The following is a 22,764-nucleotide window of genomic DNA, read 5'->3' on the forward strand; positions in this document are numbered from 1 at the left end:
TCTGTCTTCATACGCCATGTATTATGGGTTTATGGGTAAAATGACATACGGTATTTTGGCTCACTTCTGCATTTCAGAACACAGGGTAAGGTGATCCTTGTAGGTCAAAAATATTCAGTGGCAGAGGTGATAGATGGATGGATAGATAGATCATCAAACATTTTTATGGTGTTTCATGTTGTCGTATCTGCTTGTAATTTGTTATTGTTTCATTTTAGAAACTTTACTTCCTGCCATCATGCCTCCTCATTTTGATGAATTCTCCTCCTGTGTCCCAGTTATAAATAAGTATGTCTCTACCCCTGTCCTTTGTCAGATTGTATTGTGTTTTTCCATGTGTTGAGAGTCACGGTTAGTATACGTAGTCTTTTTGTTGTTGTTGTTAATTTTTGTTTGTTTGGTAGTCATGCCACGATTATTTGCTGTGACCAGATGTCTAATTATTACATTTCTTCATTTTTAAACCTTGAATCATGTTTTTGTGTTTTTTTAATGCATCCTTACGACAAACTAAAACATTGAACTGTATCAGCTAGCAACCCATTTTCCATTGTATTTTTTTTTCCCGACTGCCCGGAGGGAGGGTACAAGTTCTTTTTGGAATGCGTGCAAATGGAATTGATACATCTCTGTTGTCCATGGACAGATCAGAATAAAAGTATGGTAGTATATTCTAAGAATGTATATGCATGATCCTCAGAGCCCAAATTTTTATTCTATTTTTTTCCCTCATGGATGATTAATTAAATAAATTAATTGCAATACTAAAACTGCTGCTCCAACTTTACTCGCCTGGCTGAGGGTTCTGTCCGGTCTAGGTATGTCGTGTCTCTTCCTATTTTATTTTGAAGTGATGCCTCACCTGTCTCTGATTGTGATTACCTATTGTTCCTACCTGTGCCCTGCTCCTGGTGAGCTTAAATTGTTTGTCACTCCCTAGTCTCTTGGGAAAGTGTCTTCGCCCTTTGTTGCCATTGTAGCTCGACTCCATTTTCACAGTAATTTTACGTCGTAAGTAGGGTTGGGCATCAAGCATCGATGGGAACCGGTTCTATCGTAGTCGTAAGTTTGTTCATAGTGTTTTGCTTCAGTTTGTTGTTATTTACTGCCTTATGCTGAGTCCTTTGTTTTAGTCTACTACTCCAACTACACTTCATTTCTCGATTGCATCATTTTGTTTCATAGCCCGTTAGTTCCTCCATCTGGTGCGCCCTCAGTTTGTTCCTGCCTCTGACCATTTACGTTATTAAAAGAACTGAATTTTGCAACTGTGTCCGCTCCATTTTGTCTAAGTGTGGCACAGAATGAAATTTAATAGGTATATTCTAGCAGGGTTTATACAGAACCCACTTTTAAATTTTTGTCTCAGGGATAATTAATGACATTAATGACTTGCGGACTTATTTGCCTGTAGTTAGCTGGTAGAGGGAGCCAGGCGGTGTAGTTCATTTTTAACTTGAGACTGGTCTATAGTATATTTGAATTCAGTTTTTTTTTTTTGATGGTGTGAAGTAACGACACATCTTTTTTGTTCTTGCTCAATTTCATTGTACAGTGTTGCTCATTCATTCATTCAGCTGATCCTCACAAGGGTCACGTGGGATGCTGGAGCTTATCCCAGCCAACTATGGGCAGGATACAGCCTGAATTCGTTGCTAGTCGATACAGTATTATCGTCACTTAAATTATGCGCAATAAAATATGTAAGCCAGTGCTCCCCAATTTTTTACTGACCCAACATACATAGTTGCCATTCAAAGAAACCTCACAGCACACAACTTAACAAAAATGTCAAATAACATTAATCAAGAGTTTAAATTTGTACCTTATTCCTTCTATTATTTATGTTCGGCCTATTATTGTTTAGAATAAGTAGATGAACAGAACTGTTTTGTCGAGGTTGTAAATCCAAAAGTCCAAATAAGTGACATTGGATAATTTACCATGTCATTATCACTTAGAGCACACTGGTTGGGAATGGTGTTAAGTTTACACCGTTGTTTACACTGTAAACAATAGCTAGAGGTATGGGCCTTTTTTGGGTGCTATTTTGATAACAGGGCATGTGTCTGAAGATTGGGAGTTGTTATCGCAACATTTATTGCTTAGATTTTGTGCATGTCTTTGTCTGTGTGTATTAGAAGGTGGAGGTAGAGAATTTGTGGGTGGAGCTACTCTATAGGTTGTGTGTGTCAATCTTCTCACAGCTGTCCAATATCCCCCCAGATTCCTGACAGACAGAAACAAGTGTGAGACAAAAATAACTCTGTGGAACATGGCACCAACCAACTCGCTGGAACTGTGGGGGTCGTCCTGTTGGATAAGTTGACACATGCACACATCTACAAAAATGAGTGGCCCACAGGGTGAGGTTAGGTTACATAGAGGTCTAATCCGATTCATAGAAATTAACAAAAAAGTGTCCTCCAAAAAGGTTGCAAACTGTAAGACAAAAAGAACCCCAACCCATGTTCTGTATGTTGGTGGTCCAGCTCAACAAGTTGCTGGCTATTTTAGTACTTTTGCTATGCAATGTGCAGTTGTCTCTCTCTCGGGCAAGGGGATTGGTGTTTGGGATTCAGAAGCAGACCAGCCCCCAACTAAGCACTTAGTTATCTGCCACCAGCGAGACCCTCCTCTTTTCCCCTTCCACTGGATACACCTTTAGTTCTCTAGCATCCTAGTAAGCTGTACCACAGCCATGGAGAACGTTACAATATTCGACTCACCTGGAAAGGGGAGGGGTCTGAAGGCCAGTAAGGAATTTTGGGCTGGTGATGTCATCTTTTCAGAGTCCAGCTTCGCAGCTGTTGTATTTGACAGGTATGAATTTTGGGGGAAGGGTCATAAATATCTAATGCTCCTTAAGTTTGTTCTTAAATTTCACAAAAGTTATTATTTATTTATTATCATTTTTTTAATAACTCAAAGACATGAGAGTAAGAGAATGCAGTCATTGGAACTAAGGAATTTATTTAATATTCTTCAACATACTATTTGCCTCCCTGCTGTTATAAAATAAGATCAAAGTATTAACACCATACGTAATACGGCGATGTACGTGCAGGTTCGGTTAACATTGTAGGTAACATAATGAAACGTCCACTGAATGCTGAATTGCTTCTTGACAGTTCAACTAGTCTGATTGTGCAGAATTGGACACTTCACAAAAGGTCATTTTTGTTTTCTATACTGGCTCGTAATATAAAGGCAAACGAAAAATAATTGTGGATTCTCATATGTCGCATCTGCAGAGCCAAATTCATCCCAAAATCAAATGGGATCTTCCTTAGCCACCAGCACACATCTAAGCCAAATTTTGAGCAGAGTTAATGGATTGGTACATAATATTATTTTCTTAAAGTTCTTTCACAAATTCCGTAACCAGAAAATTACTATAGTAGGCCTAAATGTCTTTTATTTACTTACAAAACTCCCGCAACCCTTGTGAGGATAGTGAACATGAATAATCTATTATATAATATATTTATATATACAGGTATATATATATTTTTTTATAATACTACTCATAACAGCATGGACTGATCATCTTTCTGCTAACTTGTAGTTTGATGCATTGTGTCCAACTGATTACAAGTAATCAAATATGGTTCCTTGCTTTATAGACATGAATGCAACTGCTTGAAACAACTCAAGGTTTAGCTCCTATGAAAACAATCAGGCATTTATTTCTAATGTCTCAAATATGGAGTCTTTGGTCAAATTTCTCTGGAATTAGCATACCGAAAAGAAAAACTGATCAAGAACAATCTTACAAAGATGAATGTATCCTGCTTGTATGTGTCATCTGTATTTTGCAGTCTTGCAGAGCGCATCTGCCACAGCTGTTTCCGCAGACAAGACAAGCTGCAGCGATGTGGCCAGTGCAAATTTTCTCACTACTGTGACCGCACTTGCCAACGGGCCGGCTGGGCTGAACACAAGCAAGAATGTGCTGCCATCAAAAACTATGGCAAAGTACCCAATGAGAGCATTCGGTGTGTTCGTCATGCTGCATGCATTAGTTCTTAATAAACACGTTTCAGTTTTGTCTTGCTATGGTCCCTATCCAATACCATTGTCCTCTTGGTGTAGCTTGGTGGCTCGCATTATGTGGCGTCTGGACAAGGAGGGTGGCGTAGTGTCTGACACGCAGCTGACAACGCTGGACCAGCTAGAGGACCACATTGAAGACATGCAAGAGGAAGAGTTGAAGGAGTTCAAAGTGGACATCCACAACTTCTTGGACTACTGGCCTCGCAACAGCAAACAGCATACCAGCGAGGTCATCTCGCACATATTTGGACTGGTGCGTGATTTTTGTTGTTTTCTGTACTATACTACAATCAAAAATTCAAAGATAACATTTCCATGGTGACGGTGTAGTGCGGTATGATAAGGTGGTAACTGAGTAGAAGTTGTAAAGAATTGTAATAACAATGTATTTTCCTGTTGTCCTGATTTAAATTTATGAGGATCATAACCATCAATGTGAGGGGAAGCGATACATAGACTTTCTATTCTCTTGTTGCGATGTGACCGTTCTGTCATTCTGTCAACAGGTACTAGCTAACACACAGTGTTGTCACAGATTACTTGAAAAAGTATTTACTGATTACTGATTACGCCTCAAAAAAGTAATGTAGTTATTTTACTGATTACTTAGTTATCAAAGTAACTAAGTTACTTTAAAAGTAATTTATTGTTTCTTTTGACTAATTTTTCTCCCTTTGCCGCCTCAAAATAAGAATGACAACAGAAAAATATCATCGCATGGCATTGACTTACCGGTAATTGAATTTAAAGTGGGAGATCAGAATTTTTTACTTAAAAGCTTAATCTTCGAGGTTTAATTAGTCAATGGAGTTGATTTCAACCACTATTGACTCGCGCTAGCTTAGCCACTCCGCAGCCCTGAAACTAACAACTCACTGATAAACTGCATGGAATTTGATGAAATAAACTCCACCGACTAATTAAACCGACGCTAACTCGAAGATTAAGCCTAAAATAAAAAATTCTGAACTTCAGGTTAGGGTTTAGGGTTAACAGCATATTAGTTCCAATGTAAAACAATGCAAATTGACTGCAAATAATCAACAACACACATATGAATTGCACAGTGCAATAAACACAAAGGTGACGGCGGGCGCGGATGTGCACGCACAACCCGGAAGTATGCCGTACACACACGCGGTCAATTTGGTCACAAAATGTGGCGGCAACTAAGAACTTTACACTCAGTCGGACTTACAACACATCCCAAAGATGTAAAACGAACTTGTCACCTTATGGCATAAATGTGCAACACATGGTCACAATTTCTTCGGACCTTAAAAGGGCCCTATCGGATGCTGCTGATATTTTCAGAATAGAATATTTACTATGGTGTTTTGAACTCACACTTGATGTGTCGGCTCCACTGTCCATAAGCACAAGCCATTACAAAAGGCAAATTTCCATGAAATGTAAATCCCCTTCAAAACTGATTTACTCTCTCTTGTACCTCCCAGATTAACTGTAATGGCTTCACTGTGAGCGACCAGCGGGGTCTGCAGGCAGTTGGGGTGGGTCTGTTCCCTAATCTGTGTCTGGTCAATCACGATTGCTGGCCCAACTGCACTGTCATCCTCAACCATGGAAAGTAGGTCATTCAGGCTCAACATCTAATGGGACTGAGAGCATTTAGATGTTACCTTGCGTTTTGAGTGTGAGTGTGTGGGTTGGTGTGTGCGTGTGCGTAAAACTGCTCCCTGTTTGTCTTTCAGTCAGTCAGCTGTGAATACTTTGTATCATTCTCAACGGAGGTGCGTTGTAAGCCTTGTATGTGTGTACCTATGAAAAATGTGCTCAATGCCTCCCCTCCCATCACAGCCTACCTGTATGCTGTTCTGAGGTCACCTATCTCTAGCTAACACACTTTGTAAATATGCTAACCTGTTTCTATATATCTCCTTACAGATATATCATCTCACTTGATCTGGTTGTCTTAGCATTTATCTCCACATTGCGTGTAAGACGTTTAATCATCCACACAAAAGCAGCCTTTTCTTAATTTGTGTGCACAGTGTGAATGCAGTGTAGTATTACTTTTTGTGTTGGGCTTTAACGCCAAAGAGGTTTATTAATGAGTGTCACAGTAATAAATCTTAAGTTGTTTTAGTTTAGTGTAGTGGCAGTGACTCATCTACTGCGTAACAAGCAGTTTGGCAGATAGTATTAGTGAACTCCTCTTCCAAACAGAGCCTCACACCTGCTAAGTGGCACATCCTACTTAAGTTCACCATTAAACAAAACATTAAAAAAAAAAAGAGAATTACACTTTATGTATACAAAATAACTACATAGGGTCACATACAGTACGTAATGCAAACAGATAATGTTGGGCTAACAAGTAGCATGTCACATATGTGTTATTAGCTGTTAAGATGTGGATATTTCAACATAAATGATGAATCAACACGTGGACAAATTAACAATAGACAGTCCTTTACGATTTATCTCTGTTAAGGATGGTTAATATTAGTGAGGAAAACTGAGGCGTAAGGAGACCTTTTGTGTAATCTATGTATACAGCATATTTCTGCTTTTTACTATCCCTATGTTGTCACTCAGGCTGCACAGCAGAAAGAGCAGTATAACCATAGACTTCGCCATGAGTTGACGGGGCACGGTTGCCTGGCACGGCCAGACTGTTCTCCCTGTGTTTTTCAAACACTGAGAGTATAGTCTGGGACCCAGCCCATTAACGGCCTCTCGAGCAAGTACAAAATCAATCGACAAATCAGATTCGTTTATTTGCGTGACGTATTCTTAACGAGCAACGTCACTCTTCCGCGTCGGAAGTCTTCTCCACAACAACACAGATGGCCAACGGGAGAGCCGAGAATATGTTCCAATCCACGGTAAAATCAGTTTTAAATTACCAAAAACACATCGACACAAGTCATTGACAACAGTCTGTCTCGCGCTAGCCATATTGAATAAACTCCGCTCTCCTCGTAATGTTTACTTCCGCGCTTAAGTCCCTCGTCCCGCCCATTGCTGATTGGTCCACTCCGCTGTCTGTTTGCTGTGGCTTGCTCCGCCCTGGAAATTTTATCCGCTTGATGGTGGCCAGACTCAATAGCTGGAACAGCGGTGAGTCTGGTGCACCAGGCTAGGGCACGGGTCTCGGAGCCGATCTGTTGGGAGCCTTTTTTCAAAAACTTAAAATTCAAATATTTTCAAAACCAAAGCCGCTAGCGACCTAAAACCAAAACAGGCACCTCCCTTAGGCATATATGAGTCTCCATGAGCAGGGACATAAAAAAATTCAAAGTCATTCCCTAATAAAATCCTGATTTTTTTTTTTTTTTTATACAAATATAACAAAACTTAAAATGGTTATAAAATTCTCATTTTTATTCTAGATGCACAAAAATAACCAAATGCTTGGATAATCACCTATATTTTCAAGATCAATAGCAATATTTAACATATCATATAAGTTTTTGCCCAAAATAGCAACTTAAATTTTTTTTTATTTAGTGCAAATTTTCAACAGCTAATAAATCGCTAAATTTTCACATCACAAACTTAATACATGAGAGAAGCATGCAGAATCATTTTAATTTTACTCAATAAAAGCAAAATCTGCATTTTTCTATACAATCACAACTTATTTAGGTTGAATTCCGCTATTGTGTAGAAAATCCAACTGTCACAAAACAAAGAGCAAAGAGCTAAAACAGTCTTGATTCTTGGTTAAAAGAAAAAAACGGGCAGTTATTGTTTATTTTACGTAAAGTTTTCAAGCCAAAGTTAGGGTATTGTGTAATCCAAAATGGTGGTTGTCAAGAAACTAAGAGCTTTTTAAATTGAAAATTCTTGTAAATAAATGCTTAAATCGCTGAATTCCTATAGATATGAAAGTAAAACAGTCTACATTCTTGGTTAAAAGCAAAAATGAGTAGTTATCATTCATTTTACGTAAATATTTCAAGGCAAAGTTACACTAATTTTATCCATTGATTTTTTTTTTTTTCACGTTTCAAAGTGCATGCATGGTGCTATTTAATATAATAATTAACTTGAATCCACGACCAAATCACTCTTGAAACACCTGCTTGTACGGAGTAAAACCTTTGTCCTATTTCCACCTAAATCCGGCGTTAAAACGCAGCGTGTGTTTGAGTTTATCATGAAAGCCAACTCAACTTTCTTTCTGGGTCGGCCCCCTACGGGAAGGCATGGCGCAATGTCTGTGGGAGCTGTCTTGTCAACTGATGGTGGAGTCTATGGAATAATGTTAATTGAATGAAGGGGAAAGGCTTATATAAGTATAACACCATTTACCATTTAAAACAATGTGTAGTTCTGTGTAATGTTATTGCTATATGTTTTTATGATATACATTGTATAATATTACAGATTGCTGTTTTGCTAATTACAAACCCCCCCCACATTCCCAATTTATGTGAACTGGGCTGGAATTAATGCTGTTTCCATTCATTCCAATGGGAAAAGATAATTTGAGAGACAATTTTTTTGACCTACGAGCATGTTCACCTGACAAATTAGTACTCAGCGCAATTCAAGGCACCACTCTTGCTTGTGAGGCCGCCTACAATAAAAATACATTATTTTTTGATACTTTATTTTTTTGTAAATAAATGATTTTCAAACAAGCTGATCACCCACACGTCACAACACGACACAATTCCAGTGTCCTCATGTAGTTCATCAGTTACACATTTTCCATCAAATTTTATGAGGATAAAGATTTGCATTATAGATAACATTAACAAAGATTTTCCTTTCCTCTTTTTCTTTCATTTGATTGGACTAAAAACCACAGCATGAATTAGGGTTCATCATTGCACAAATAATGAAATCATCTCCTAAAACAATCATCTGGATAAAACCCCAAAATTCACCCAGAGAGCGAAGTAACAGAGCTTTTTCATTGCTCCTTAGGATCGAGCTGCGTTCTTTGGGTAAGATCACAGAGGGCGAGGAGCTGACTGTCTCCTACGTGGACTTCCTCAATGTGTCAGAGGAGAGACGGAGGTTGCTGAAAACCCAGTACTTTTTTGATTGTACATGCCAACACTGCAAGGAGCACATCAAGGATGACCTGAAGATGGGAGGCAGGGAACAGGATGGCGTCAAGGTTGGCCTCTTGTTTTGTCTCCTCTGAGAATGTTACCCTCTAGGTGGTTAGCCTGGCTTGAACAGTTGCACATGTTTAGTGGGAGCGCAGTCTCGGCTGATAAGGGAAACATGAGAAGTGGATTGTTAAAGAGGCTATTTAAAGCAAAGATATTTCCAGATGGGTTAAGCTTTTTATCTGTCTGTGTACAAATATAGTTTCATACAATTCATCACACTACAAATATTTGGTTGTATAAATCACTCAGTAGCGTTTCTATTTTGAATACAGAAATATTACATAAATTTTAGTAAATATTACAAGTAAAATATACGTAATACTGAGGAAAAAAAACAAAAAAAAACAAAACGGTAATTTTGGCAAGACTACATGAGCATGAGTTTTCCCTCTACTAGTTAACTCCACAGGCAACAGTCACCAATAAGTCAACAATCAGCCCTGTTTGAAAAAATGAAAATGAAACAAAGCGCTTTAAAAGGAGATTAAAAAAAAATCTACATCAGGAAAGTCATAATATTGCAAGAAACTGATGTGCTATTAAACAAAAAAAAAACATAAACAATATATATATATATATATATATATATTAGGGCTGTCAAACGATTAAAATTTTTAATCCAGTTAATTACAGCTTAAAAATTAATTAATCGTAATTAATCGCAATTAATCGCAATTCAAACCATCTATAAAATATGCCATATTTTTCTGTAAATTATTGTTGGAATGGAAAGATAAGACAAGATGGATATATACATACAACATACGGTACATAAGGACTGTATTTGTTTATTATAACAATAAATCAACAAGATGGCATTAACATTATTAACATTCTGTTAAAGTGATCCATGGATAGAAAGACTTGTAGTTCTTAAAAGATGAATATTAGTACAAGTTATAGAAATGTTATATTAAAACGCCTCTTAATGTTTTCGTTTTAATAAAATTTGTAAAATTTTCAATCAAAAAATAAACTAGTAGCCCTATTCTGTCCTCAATGTGTGTGAGTACACAAATTGACAGATAGCGAACATAAGTTCCAAAAAGAAATCAGACGGTGTGGCAAAGTTGCATGGGCTTTACTGAAGTCGTCTCTTTTTGACAGGAGCACGTTTCTTGTATTTTTGTAAAACTGAAAATAACAAGGCAATGTGTCAATAACTTGCATAAATCACAAAATAACATAAAATGTACACACACGTGTCCATTTGAGCAGTAGCACTAGCCAATTAGCTCACAAGCATCTAACAATGTAACTGCATTTCACCATATATGTGAACAAATTCAAATACACATCTTCAATAACTATCTAATCCTCATGAATATAAACAAAGGAGGAATATAACTCACAAGCGATGCATGTATTAGACACAAACAGTGTGATGGGGCTATGAGAACTGCCACTGAATACCGGATGCGGATGTTAGCTGGTCTGAATAGCATTGTCTATTAGTGTGAGTTCGCGTCGACATATAATAACGTCAGAAAAGCGCGCCGAAACCCAAATAATCAGCTGCACTGAATCGCCGGCAGAGGGCGACATTACGCCACATAACATATGCAAGTCACACCCAAGCGCCAGCAGAGGGCGGAAAAACTCCATAAAACACAATTAGGCTCGAGCGTATGACGTGGCACTCGCGAGGTTTCCGCCGCTATCGCCATTGTGGAAGCGAGAAACATAAACTGAGGCATTTCAACACAAGTCACTCTTTAAAAATGGTTGGAAATTATTGTGCGGTAAAGAATTGCAACAACCGATCGAATAGAAAGGAGAATGTACAGCTCGACGGAACACCATTGAGTTTCTTCCGGATCCCTACATGGAGAAAAGGCGAGGGAAAGCTCATATCTGAACTTACCAAACGTCGAAGAATGGCATGGGTGGCCTCGATCAGAAGGAAGGGCATAACGTTTGATTCTCCAGTTACACACTGAGTTTGCTCTATGCACTTCCACTCCGGTAAGTTAATTTCGTTTGTTTACGCAAATTTCAGTAACTTTACGCCCTAAGTCGGCCTGTTGTTAGCTATTGCTACAGCTAAACAACTAGCATGCATACATGTGCATTGTCTTCATAAGACATAATTCCTGTCGTTGCTAAATGAAAAAGCTGTAATATTTTGACGTGAGAGAGTGGCAAAGAATTTGTACACAGGCTACATTTTATGCAGCAAAAGATTTGTACATCCGTGGTCACAGACTAATGTAAACACACATTGCCTACCTTTGCTAGAAAGATGGTGTTGCCGTTTGCTATGGTCATAAAGTGAAGATCCTGCACCCATCCGCAGCAAAACTGTTCGTAGCTTTGTAGCGATTTGTAGTTTCGGAATTGCTGATGAGTGTTGTAACATATACCAAACACTAAATACAGCATGATGTCCATTTCGCGTAGTGGTGGAAGCTTGTCGACATCTTTATTCCATTTGTGTTCGGCTTGCTCGTGAGGGTCAACATTGTTCACATCCTTAAAATTGCTCACATATCTGTCCTTCGCCGTGGTAACAAGTTTGTCTCTGTTTCGAACTGGCAAGTTTTCCCTACATTTTTCCATCTTTGGCACTCGGTAGTTGAATTGTATTTGCCGTTAAGTTTAAATGTCCCGTGATGCAGACGTGCTTCCGCAATGGCTGTGTTGTCGCAAATCTCGCACGATCCCGTGCTGCTGTGACGTAAACGCTCGAGCTTAATAAACAAGTTGGCCTTTCAATGTACTGACATTTAAATCTGTCTGAGCGGGCCTAGTGCGTTAATTGCGTCAAATATTTTAACGTGATTAATTTAAAAAATTAATTAACGCCCGTTAACGCGATAATTTTGACAGCCCTAATATATATATTTATGTGTGTGTATATACAGGAGTGCACATATTTTTTTTGTCCAGGTTCTCAGAGGAGGACCTGGACATGTGACTTGGTCCTCATTGAGCTTGAGAGCTGACCCGCCAGATGCGAAAAAATTATGACAAGCTTTACTTAGAGCCAATTACCTTTAATTAATTATATAAACAATTACGCTTGTTTATCATCAACTGGCACAACAAAATTGCCATTACTTTGAAGTGAAATGTAAAGAAATAAACATAAAAGCACTAATTCAAAATAAAGGGCATTCATATGCAGCTCCCACATTAACTCCAAGCCTTTGTAAAAGTGGGATGTCCTCCTCATAAGAGCTCATTGAACGTGCATGTATAGCTTTTTGAAATGCGAGCAAAAACACGTTTGTCAGTGCATGGCGCTATTCTTCAATAACTTTTTTCCGCCACTTGTCCATAGGGCGAGTGGGGTCCTGTCTGACATCGATAATTTTCTTAATTGCCACATGCTGTTTTTTTCGTGCTTTTCAAAGTTTGGATGGCTAAAATTCTTTGACCCTACATAAAATGCGCTGCTCTTATTAACGACATTCGGATTCTCACGGCAAATGTTGCACCACATTTCCATGCGAGCATCATTTGCTTCTAGCTATGGTACCTCCTGCAGCCACTTTTTAGCAAAAGTCCTTTTTTCCGGTAGCTCCGGTGACGTCTCTGTCGTCCGTCTGTCTTTTGACGGGGGAACACGGAAATAATTACTCAGTGGGGCCTGCCTCTTTGACATTTTGAGAAGTGATTTTCTCGTATCCGCCGCAAATACAGTGGTCAGCCATCGGTACGCAAAAGCGTATGGAAGCCGTTGAGGGCCAGTGCGTTTGTCTGCCTCCAGTACGCATGCGCGCATGCGGACCACTTATGTGCACCCCTGTATATATATATATATATATTTTTTTTAAACAAAGGAATACAATTATGAGAAGAAATCACAGTCTAACACATCTATTAGTAGTATAGTGGTACCTTGCTTCTGTACACGAAAAGTTCATTTTACAAAAGGTTTTTCGCATAGACTTCATAATGATATTGACGGTTTAGATTTAACCTTCACTGCGCCACGCCTTCAAATAGGGGGCCATCCCACAATCCGCTTCAGTTATTCGCAGTCGGTCGCAGCAACACATGCAGCGATCCGACGCCAGATTTATGTCGAAAAAGTACGAAAGCTGTACCGTATACAATCAGGACTGATTTGTTCGAGGATTTGAGGTAGTTTTTATATTTTTCGTTTTTTCACAAGAATTTTCAACGCAAAAAGTTCACGTAAAATAAATGCTTACTGCACATTTTTTTGCTTTTAAGCAAGAATCGAGACTGTTTTACATCCGTATCTATAAAGAATTCAGAGATTTAAGCATTTATTCACAAGAATTTTCACTGGGAAAGCTCTGTTTACATATGCCGGCCGCCACATTGACTGACAGACTAGCATCGTACTTCGACATATTCACGTAAAATAAATGCTAACTGCACATTTTTTTTGCTTTTAACCAAGAATCGAGACTGTTTTACGTCCATATCTATAAAGAATTCAGGGATTTAAGCATTTTTTCACAAGAATTTTCAATGAAAAAAGCTCTTTGTCTGTGATTCCACTCGGTCAGCTTTGACGGCCACGCCAACAATGCAGGCACCCTATTAATCAGCCCCGCGCCCCATGTCCCGTCAATATCATGATGAAGTCTATGGTTTTTCGAAGCTTTGTCCACTTCATATTACTAAAGATTTTTCACTATAATAAAAAAGATAACACGTACTGTAATAGATCATTCCTGCTTGCAGCAATGCAATAATACGTATAACTACGTTTGAATGAATGAAATGTTTGTTGTCATCATCATTGGTATCATTGACAGTTACAAAATGTGGGATAGTTTGGCCAAAGAAAGAGAATCATTGACAGTCACAAAAACATGGAATAATTTGCCCGAAAAGACCGATGACAGACAAAGGCAGATGGGAAAAAGCATATGCTTATCAATACCCGTCCCCCTACAGCCCGGGACGAACAGTCTAGCATAGTAGAGTTGCATAATCAAATTACATGAGCTTTTATTTTCCGTTTTTGTTTTTGTTTTTTTGCTTTTGTTCATTTTTTCACTTATATATCTTCCAAAAAGTCATTGATTGCCATGGCACAATGACATATTGTCACGTGAAGGTGTTGGCCGGTAGGTCGCATTGTAGAGAAGATTCTGTCCAATGAGCTTAGCGTCCAGTCAAGCAGCTCCATTTCAGCGAATGTTAGAAGCACACAGCGCGCACGTTGCACTTGCAGATTAGTGATCTAAGTTTGCTGTAGGGCATAATTTCAGGGCGTACAATGTTACAATATGTCTAAGTCTCTGTCCCTGACATTTAATCATCCTTTTGTTGTCTTTTTGTTGTGGGAACATTTTGTTGCGGAGTGTGTGTGCAGCTGAGTTCTGTGTCATTTTGGTTCGAGTAGCGATTTAGAATGGATTCCTTGTACATCTTTTTGAGGTAACTAAATGATTCTATACTCGTAAGCGCTGCATCACATGTATTCCATAGGCGAGTCCCAATGTTCGTAATCGAGAAAGATTTTAAGGTTGTCCTAATTGTCCGATAGGAAAACAATCTGATTCCTCTTACGTCGTAATTTGACCCCCTCAGTTGGAATCGAGCTTGTAGGTTAGGTGGGAGACAGTTTGCGTGGGCCTTGTACATCATTTGAACGGTTTTGAAGTTAATCAAGTCATAAAATTTTAATAGCTTGGATTTGATGTAGAGCTCATTTGTGTGTGCTCTGAACGGCGCGTTGTGAATGATCCGAATTGCTTTTTTTTGTAGGATAAAAAGAGGATAAAGGTGAATTGTGTGTGTGTGTCCCCAAATTTCCGAACAGTAACTGAGGTGCGGCAAGACAAGTGCGCTGTAAAGAGTTTGGAGAGCCCTCTCATCTAGCATATTTTGGGCTTTAAAAAGAAAGGAGATGCTCCTAGCAAGCTTATTGCGCAGCCGCTCCACATGGGCCTTCCATGTTAGTAAGTCGTCTAGTACTACACCTAAGACTTTGTGCTGCCGTACTCTTTGTGTCATAACATTGTTTATTTGTATGTTTAGGTGCTCCTTGAGACCTTTCCTGCCGAATAGCATGTATTTAGTTTTTTCAAGATTCAGAGATAATTGATTTGCGTCGAACCATTGTTGCAATTTTGCTAGTTCCGCATTTATTTGCTTAGAGAGACTTGTCAGGTCCTTCCCTGAACAAAAGATACTGGTGTCGTCTGCAAAAAGTACCATTTTTAGTAGTTCAGATGCTTTGTATAAGTCATTTATGTATAGGATGAATAGTTTCGGTCCCAGGACGGAGCCTTGGGGCACGCCGCATGTGACTTGATGTGTAGCTGATTTGCACCCATCAAATGTTACATATTGGGATTGGTTATGTAGGTAGCTACGTACCCAATTTAGAACGACGCCTCGAATTCTCTCTAGTTTGTCCAGTAAGATATCGTGGTTAACAGTATCAAAAGCTTTTTTTAGGTCCAGGAAAATTCCCACTGAGTATTGTTTTTGGTCAATAGCATCTGTGATGATTTCTACAGACTCTGCTAGGGCCTGCGCAGTGGAGTGTTTTTTTCTAAACCCGTATTGGCTATCATGTAATAAATGATGTTTTGTTATGAATTTGTCCAGTCTGTTGTTGAAGAGTTTTTCGAGGATTTTAGATAGTTGAGGCAGGATAGAGATGGGTCTGTAGTTGTTGAACTCATGTGAGTTCCCGCCTTTGAAAATTGGGCCAACTTTCGCAATTCTCAAAAGATTTATTGAAAATATGGATTATGGGGAGTAGTATTTCACTATGAATGTTTTAATAAGTTTCATATCAATTTCACACAACAAATGTAAACAAATGAAATATTCACACAACAATGTGGTACACAGTGCTCATGTATATGAGACAAACAAACAAAAAACAACTTACAAGCAATGCTTTGTCAAGGCACATATAGCAAGATGAAATAACAAGCAGTGGCTGCTGGAGTTGGCTTGTCTTTTAGCACTCTGTGTTTGCTATGAGCTTGAGTAGTCATGTAATAACGTCTTGAATAAACAGGAACCTAACTAATTACACTTAAGCACCACTAAGGGTGACAACAAATTACAAATAAAGGCAGGCAATCAGAGGACATTAAAGCATTTTTTGAGGTGTTTAAATAGAGATTGGAACATTTAAAAAATTACATGTAAAACACAATTCATTATATGAAAAAATCTTTACACAAAAGTCAATCTGGAATGAATGCATTTCGTATCTTGATGTACCACTGTATAAGAAACAGCAGTGTTTTCGGAATTTTACATATGCATTGTCCGTATCCTGCGACACTTGTGAGGATAAGTGGAAACGATGAATAGTACAGAAAATCTTTTAATCGGAAGAAAATGTTGACTCAACATTTTTTCCCCTTTCTGCTTTCTTTTAGCCGACAAAGGAGCAAGTGAAAGAATCAACAGATTACTGTTTTCAGGAGCTGGACAAAATGGAACAGGCCAGATTAAAGGGCGACTACCATGAGGTGACTGAAAACCTCATGACTTCTTGTAAGATGAAGGCCGCTTAAGGCGCAGTACTTGATCCTGTATTGTGTACCGCCTCAGGTGGTGAAGATTTGCAGGGAATGCATAGAGAAAACAGAGCCCGTGTTGGCTGACACTCACATTTACCTCCTGAGGATGTGGAGCACTATGAGCGAGGTTCAGGCTTACCTGCAGTACTTTGAAGATGCTGCCGAATATGCCCGCAAAATGGTGGAGGGCTACATGTACGTACAAAAGACTCACTTAATTTGTGTTTCTACCACTGAGTTTGAGACAGCTGTGTTAGCCCGATTAAAATACCAGGAATTTTATCATTGATAAAAAAGCATTTGAGAGAATAATAGTTTTCAGGAGAAGTTGCCCATTTATGAGGCAAACATGTGAACACCACTGTTATAGTGTTACAACAAAAAAACTATATTTTTTAAGAATCAATAATACATGATAGTATATATAGGGGTGTGTGTGTGTGTGTGTGTGTGTGTGGGAGGGGGGTTTTAATGAACAGTAATATTACATATGTATGTATATATATGTATATATATATATATATATATATATATATGTGTGTACAATATATTTCTTCTATTTTATTTTTAATTTACAAGAAAAAATGGTTACAAAGCAGTGACATTATTTTCATACTTATATAATGCAAGAATAAAGTTATCGGGTCATATGCGTAAAAGGGAAAAATGATCATGAAGAAATGTAAAATTTGACGGGGAAAACCCTAAATCAAATACACACAAAAATGGTAAAGCTTCTAAAAAGTCTACAAGTTAACATAAAAAGTTGATCAAGAGAATTTCTTTAAAAAAAAAAAAAAAAAGTTATGTTTTAAACAAAATAATAATTTTAAAAAAAAAATTATAATTCGAGCAACAGTACTAAAATTTCTTACATTCTTGACCAGTAAAGACGATTTAGATTATTGAAACATTTGAAGAGTTTAAATGGTTAAATGCAATTTTGTGCTGGCGGACAGGAAGCTGTACAACCCCAACAACCCCACTTTGGGGATGGCGGCCATGCGAGCCGGAGTCACGCACTGGCAAGCCGGCCTGATCGAGGTCGGCCATGGGATGATCTGCAAGGCCTATGCCATTCTCATGATCACGCACGGCCCCACCCATCCCATAACCAAGGACTTGGAGGTACAAAGACTGCATGCAGTTATAATTTGATTGTTGTCGATTTAAGAAAGCAGAAATTATTACTGAACCTTCTTTAATTAGCAGCATATTGTACATATTCATTGATACCACACCGCATATGTCATGCTTTCACAATTAAAATTCGGTGTCTGTACCCAAAAAAAAAAAAAAAAAAAAAATGCTTTTGCCCTTAATTCTTGCAAAGTAAATCCACTGAAAATGTCCACTGATAACCCCACAATAGGTTTGGATAGGGACGTTAGGGACATAACACTAGCAACTGTTCAGGATGCTCAAATTGTCCCCACCAACTTTTAAGCAACCTTATTTGCATTATGTAGTGAGTTCTGTTATATAGGTAATTAAGATTGTCTTGCCATATGTTGTAAGGATAGAATTGACCCTACCATTGTTCAGTGAATCTTTTTCATTATGTTCGGACTTACATTAACCCCTTCTTACTTACTGAATGTGCCGGTCAGTGTTGTCACAGATTACTTGAAAAAGTAATATAATTACTGATTACACCTCAAAAAAGTAATCTAGTTACCTTACTGATTACTTTATTATCAAATTAACTAAGTTACTTTAGGTAACTTATCACTTACTTCCTACCAATTTTTTCCCTTTTGCTGCCTCAACATAAAAATGACAACAGAAAAATATCATCGCATGTAATTGAATTTTTCACATAATCTTTGATTTAGCGGGGGTTTAATTAGTCGATAGAGTTGATTTCAACCACCATTGACTCGCGCTAGCTTAGCCATTCTGGAGCCCTGAAGCTAACAAATAACTGACAAGCTGCACCGAATTTGTTCAACTCAACTCGAACAACTAATTAAACGCCCACTAACTTCAAGATTAAGCCTAATGTAAAAAAGTCTGAACTTTCCCTTTAAAATAAAGACAGCTGTTAAAATGTTGTATATAAAAGCTGTGACGCAAACAACAAAAATGAACAACAATCCTACAAAGTATTTAATAATGGGTGGAAATCAGTTTTCGAACACATCATGTGACTAGCACTTTAGAGACTGTCCTTTGCTTTCCTTATATATATATATATATATACAGTGGTACCTCTACATACGATCGCTTCGACACACGAACTTTTCGACATCCGACGTAAAATTTGACTCGCCATTTGCTTCTACATCCGACGACATGCTCGAAATACGACGACAATGGCAGCACCGCAAACGAATGCACGGCGGATTTTCTTGTGTGACAAATCAACACATGTTTCAGAAAAGGTTGGTACAGGTGGTGAAACAAGGAAAAAGTTGAAGCTTACCTTCTAAATGAAGATGCAAATGACAGAAAAATATGAGCGTAGGGTGGGCATCCGTGAAATGGCTCAACAATACATCTCCACTTTCCTCCTCCGACCATCGTTCGCCAGTCTTTATAAGTTAAGCTGACAATTCTTATTGTGGTAACATCTCCAGAGAAATCGCCAGCTTTGCCACGTTTTCATCATTTCTTTCACAACTTATTCAACACAAAACGCCTGCTGTCTGCCGCAATTGACGATGTTCTCAAGAAAGCATTGAAAGCGAAAGTAAACTTTCACCCGCTCCCCTCCCTCTTTGTCACGTCAGCGCCGCGGTGCCTTCAGGTACAGAAAAAAACGTCCGCCTTATTAGAACCCGTTTCGTTACACTATTACAGGAATCATTATTATTATTATTATTATATTATTAATCCGATTTTTAGTTATTATTTTTTTGTTTTGCTATATGTAATTGCCATTTGTAATAGTACCAGCAGTATTTTTTAAGGATTTAGTGCAGGTTTTTGGGCTGTGGAACGAATTAATGGAATTATAATGTATTCCTATGGGAAAATCCTGCTCGACATACGACCATTTCGACTTACAAACAAACTCCTGGAACGGATTAACTTCGTATGTAGAGGTACCACTGTATATATATACATACATACAGTGCCCTCCATAATTATTGGCACCCCTGAAAAAGATGTTTTTTTAGCTTTTAATATATATTTTTTTATTCAAATAATATGGGACCTTAATGGAAAAAAAGGAGAAAAATCCAACCTTCTATACAAGTGCATTCATTCAGTGGGGAAAAATCCCACATAAAGAAATATTATTTGACATCAAATAATGTGTGTCACAGTTATTAGCACCCCTGGTGTTGATACTTTGTACAACCCCCTTTTGCCAACAAAACAAGGTCAAAACAGATTTGAAGTAATGGCTCTATTTCCAGTATGCAAATGCAGCCATTCGTGGTATCTCGCCTGCCTTTCACTGTTAGCATCCTGACAAGGTAGCTAGGCTATGTTGCAGGCCGCCGTGGCAGACAGCGCTTACACAGCATGGTAATATACGTGACCGTTTTTTTTCCCTTTTTTTTTTCCGATTAAAAAACATGAGATGTGATGTCACTCCCAAACTCAAGAGCAATATTTTCTATTCAAATGCTCTTTGGAAATGACTACAGTATTCTTCATTCTATATACATTATAGGCAACAACAAAATAATAGTAACTCATAGGCACTAAGGAAACTGACTTTAATCACATTAGTGGTTTGGAAAAATGAACGCGTTAGATTGCTCGTTACTGAAAGAAAGTAATCAGATTACAGTAACGCTGAACTTAGTAATGCGTTACTGACAACACTGGCGCCGGTCCATTTTTCCCCATCAGACGCACGTTTGATTGGCTTATTAAAAAAAAAAAAAAAAAAATGCTAAGCTGCCACACATGCATTTCATCTCCAAGAAGAAAACAATCTACCAACATCAGCTTTACATACACAAGTGTTAACAACAAGCACAATAAAGTGCTTGTGTAGCGTAATCCTTTCCCACCGATATTTATTATTAATTTTATTCCACGGACTCATTTATCGGTTCAATTGGCTGACATACTTACAGGTGATCACCAGAGATAGTTAGCTCTGATTGGTTCTAATGTGCATGTTTTCTGAAACAGCAAAAAATAAAAAATAAATAAAATAAAAAAATGGCAATGCAACAGAAAATGGATCAAATCTTTAAGAGCAAGGAAAGAGTTATGGTGGCTTATTTATCATATTTAGTTTTATTTGCTCTGATCGGGAGGTCCAGAACATCTTAGCTGTCAATTTGCACTTTGGATTTACTGTATATTTGTTCATTTATGTTAGGCTACTTATTCATTTCCTTATGATTTAAAAATGTCAATGTTTGCGCAATATTCAAAATATATTCCATTTCACTCTGCATAGTATGAGTCATTTGTACTTATTTTTCTGAATGTATGTTACCTATATCTTTATTGTTAGGAAATAGAAAGCAAAAGTAAATGTATACATTAACTTCAATTTTAATATACATCCTATGTTCTAAAGTAGTTAAAAGTGAGATTTAGCATTTAGTATGTGAGGAAATGAGGGAAAATAAAAATTAGGAGATGGAGGTTGGGGTTATAGCTGTTTTTGTTAACTTTTATTTTGCAAATCATTGAAAAAATAGAATTTTGAATGAAAATCAGTTTTTGTATGTGTTAAAGAAATAACTGACCAAAACAGTTTTGTTTGCATTTCAGTAGTTTGCGCCCCCCCCCAATAAATAAAAATGGCTCCGTGGCGACCTTCACGTCGGGGAGTTCCGGCAAGAAATTCTAACCACTTTCACACCTGCTTAGGACAAATGTGTGGTTTTTGAATTGCAACCCTGGGTAGTTAAGAAATTATGAAAAAGTATATTTATTGTGTATGTTAGTATAGATTATGTTCAAATATTGCAATTTAAATTTGCTAATAAAATCCAAACATTTTATTCTGGAAGTTTTCAAAAATGTTTATTTCAGTAGTTTTTGAAAACAAAGGTTTGATTCAGATGGTGTATCATCTGAAGCAATACATGTGAAAGTTAGTATAAGTCAATACAGATTTATTTTGCATTGATCATTTAGCCTATCAATTAATTAGGTTCATATTTGTAAGAAATGTAGCACTGAGTCCCTTTCACTCAGTCTGTTTGGTCTTTAATTAATGTTCCGTCCCCAGCAAAAAGTGTACATGCAGGTTATGCTGTTTTATCATCCCTACCAATGTTGAGATCAAACCTATGCCCTTGTAACCCCATGTAACCTCTCCCCTTCACTCTCCCCCTTGCAGTCAATGCGCGTGCAGACAGAGATGGAGTTGAGGATGTTCAAGCAGAATGAGTACGTCTACCACAGTATGAGAGAGGCAGCCCTCAAGAACAGACCCATGACCATGATGCATGAACCCAAGTCCGTAGAGGAAGGAATCAAAAATCTCTTCCACAAAAGGAAATAAAAGGGAAAAAAAAAAAATCAAAATGTCATTTTTATTACCACATGCTCACCTCGTTTCACATTAAAAATGCCTTGACAAGCACATTCCCCAAATGAAGCGCGTCATTTCCAGATTTCACTCTTCAATTGTATGACAGCAAGTGATTGATTTCATGCAATCAACATTTTAACCCGAGAGAAAATTGGCCTGAACTACTCATTCATAGTGTTAAAAGGAGGTTGGGGATGATCAGAGCCGTTTTCGTGCTCTACCCTGGATTGGCTTTTGTCGCCCCTTGGCGGCCAAACGCTACCACGCCTGAAGGATATTGAATTTGCATATCTTAATGTGCGACAAAAACCGCTTCATTCTATTTAATTCCGGCTAATTATGTTGTTGCCTTATCCGTATGTTTATTATTATTATTTTTTTTTAATTAAACAAAACAAAAATACCTTTTGCTTTTTAAAATACACGTGACAACATTTTTGGGAGACAGTATTTTGGTATATGAAATTAAGTAATCATAACATCACTTATTACATATTTTTCATAATGAATCAAAGACTAGAAGTTTGAATATTTTTAGAAGTTAATATAATAACTAGCAAGTTATTTTACTCATGCACATATATTTGTGTGCGTGTTTTGTTTAAGAAAACCATTTTTAATGACTTTGTTTTAATTAAGTTTGAATATTTTTGCTTTGTATATTAAATTCACAACT

General features: G+C 37.8%; 1 protein-coding gene across 2 annotated transcripts; it reads left to right on the top strand.

The window, feature by feature from the left end:
* Positions 1-2,682: 2,682 nt before the first annotated feature.
* Positions 2,683-22,482, top strand: smyd1b (SET and MYND domain containing 1b). 2 transcript variants are annotated; one of them, XM_057832061.1, is made up of 10 exons: positions 2,683-2,823; positions 3,822-3,998; positions 4,096-4,309; positions 5,514-5,644; positions 5,769-5,807; positions 8,959-9,154; positions 16,487-16,579; positions 16,662-16,825; positions 17,590-17,758; positions 21,894-22,482. In XM_057832061.1, exons 1-10 carry the CDS (start codon positions 2,702-2,704, stop codon positions 22,056-22,058), a joined length of 1,470 nt encoding a protein of 489 aa, XP_057688044.1. In that variant the 5' UTR covers positions 2,683-2,701; the 3' UTR covers positions 22,059-22,482. The 2 variants fall into 2 exon arrangements, with proteins under 2 accessions (XP_057688044.1, XP_057688045.1); XM_057832062.1 differs by lacking the exon at positions 5,769-5,807 and having other exon boundaries at positions 21,894-22,157.
* Positions 22,483-22,764: the final 282 nt, after the last annotated feature.

Source organism: Corythoichthys intestinalis, chromosome 3 (genome assembly GCF_030265065.1).
Source record: "Corythoichthys intestinalis isolate RoL2023-P3 chromosome 3, ASM3026506v1, whole genome shotgun sequence".
Lineage (NCBI taxonomy): Eukaryota > Metazoa > Chordata > Actinopteri > Syngnathiformes > Syngnathidae > Corythoichthys > Corythoichthys intestinalis.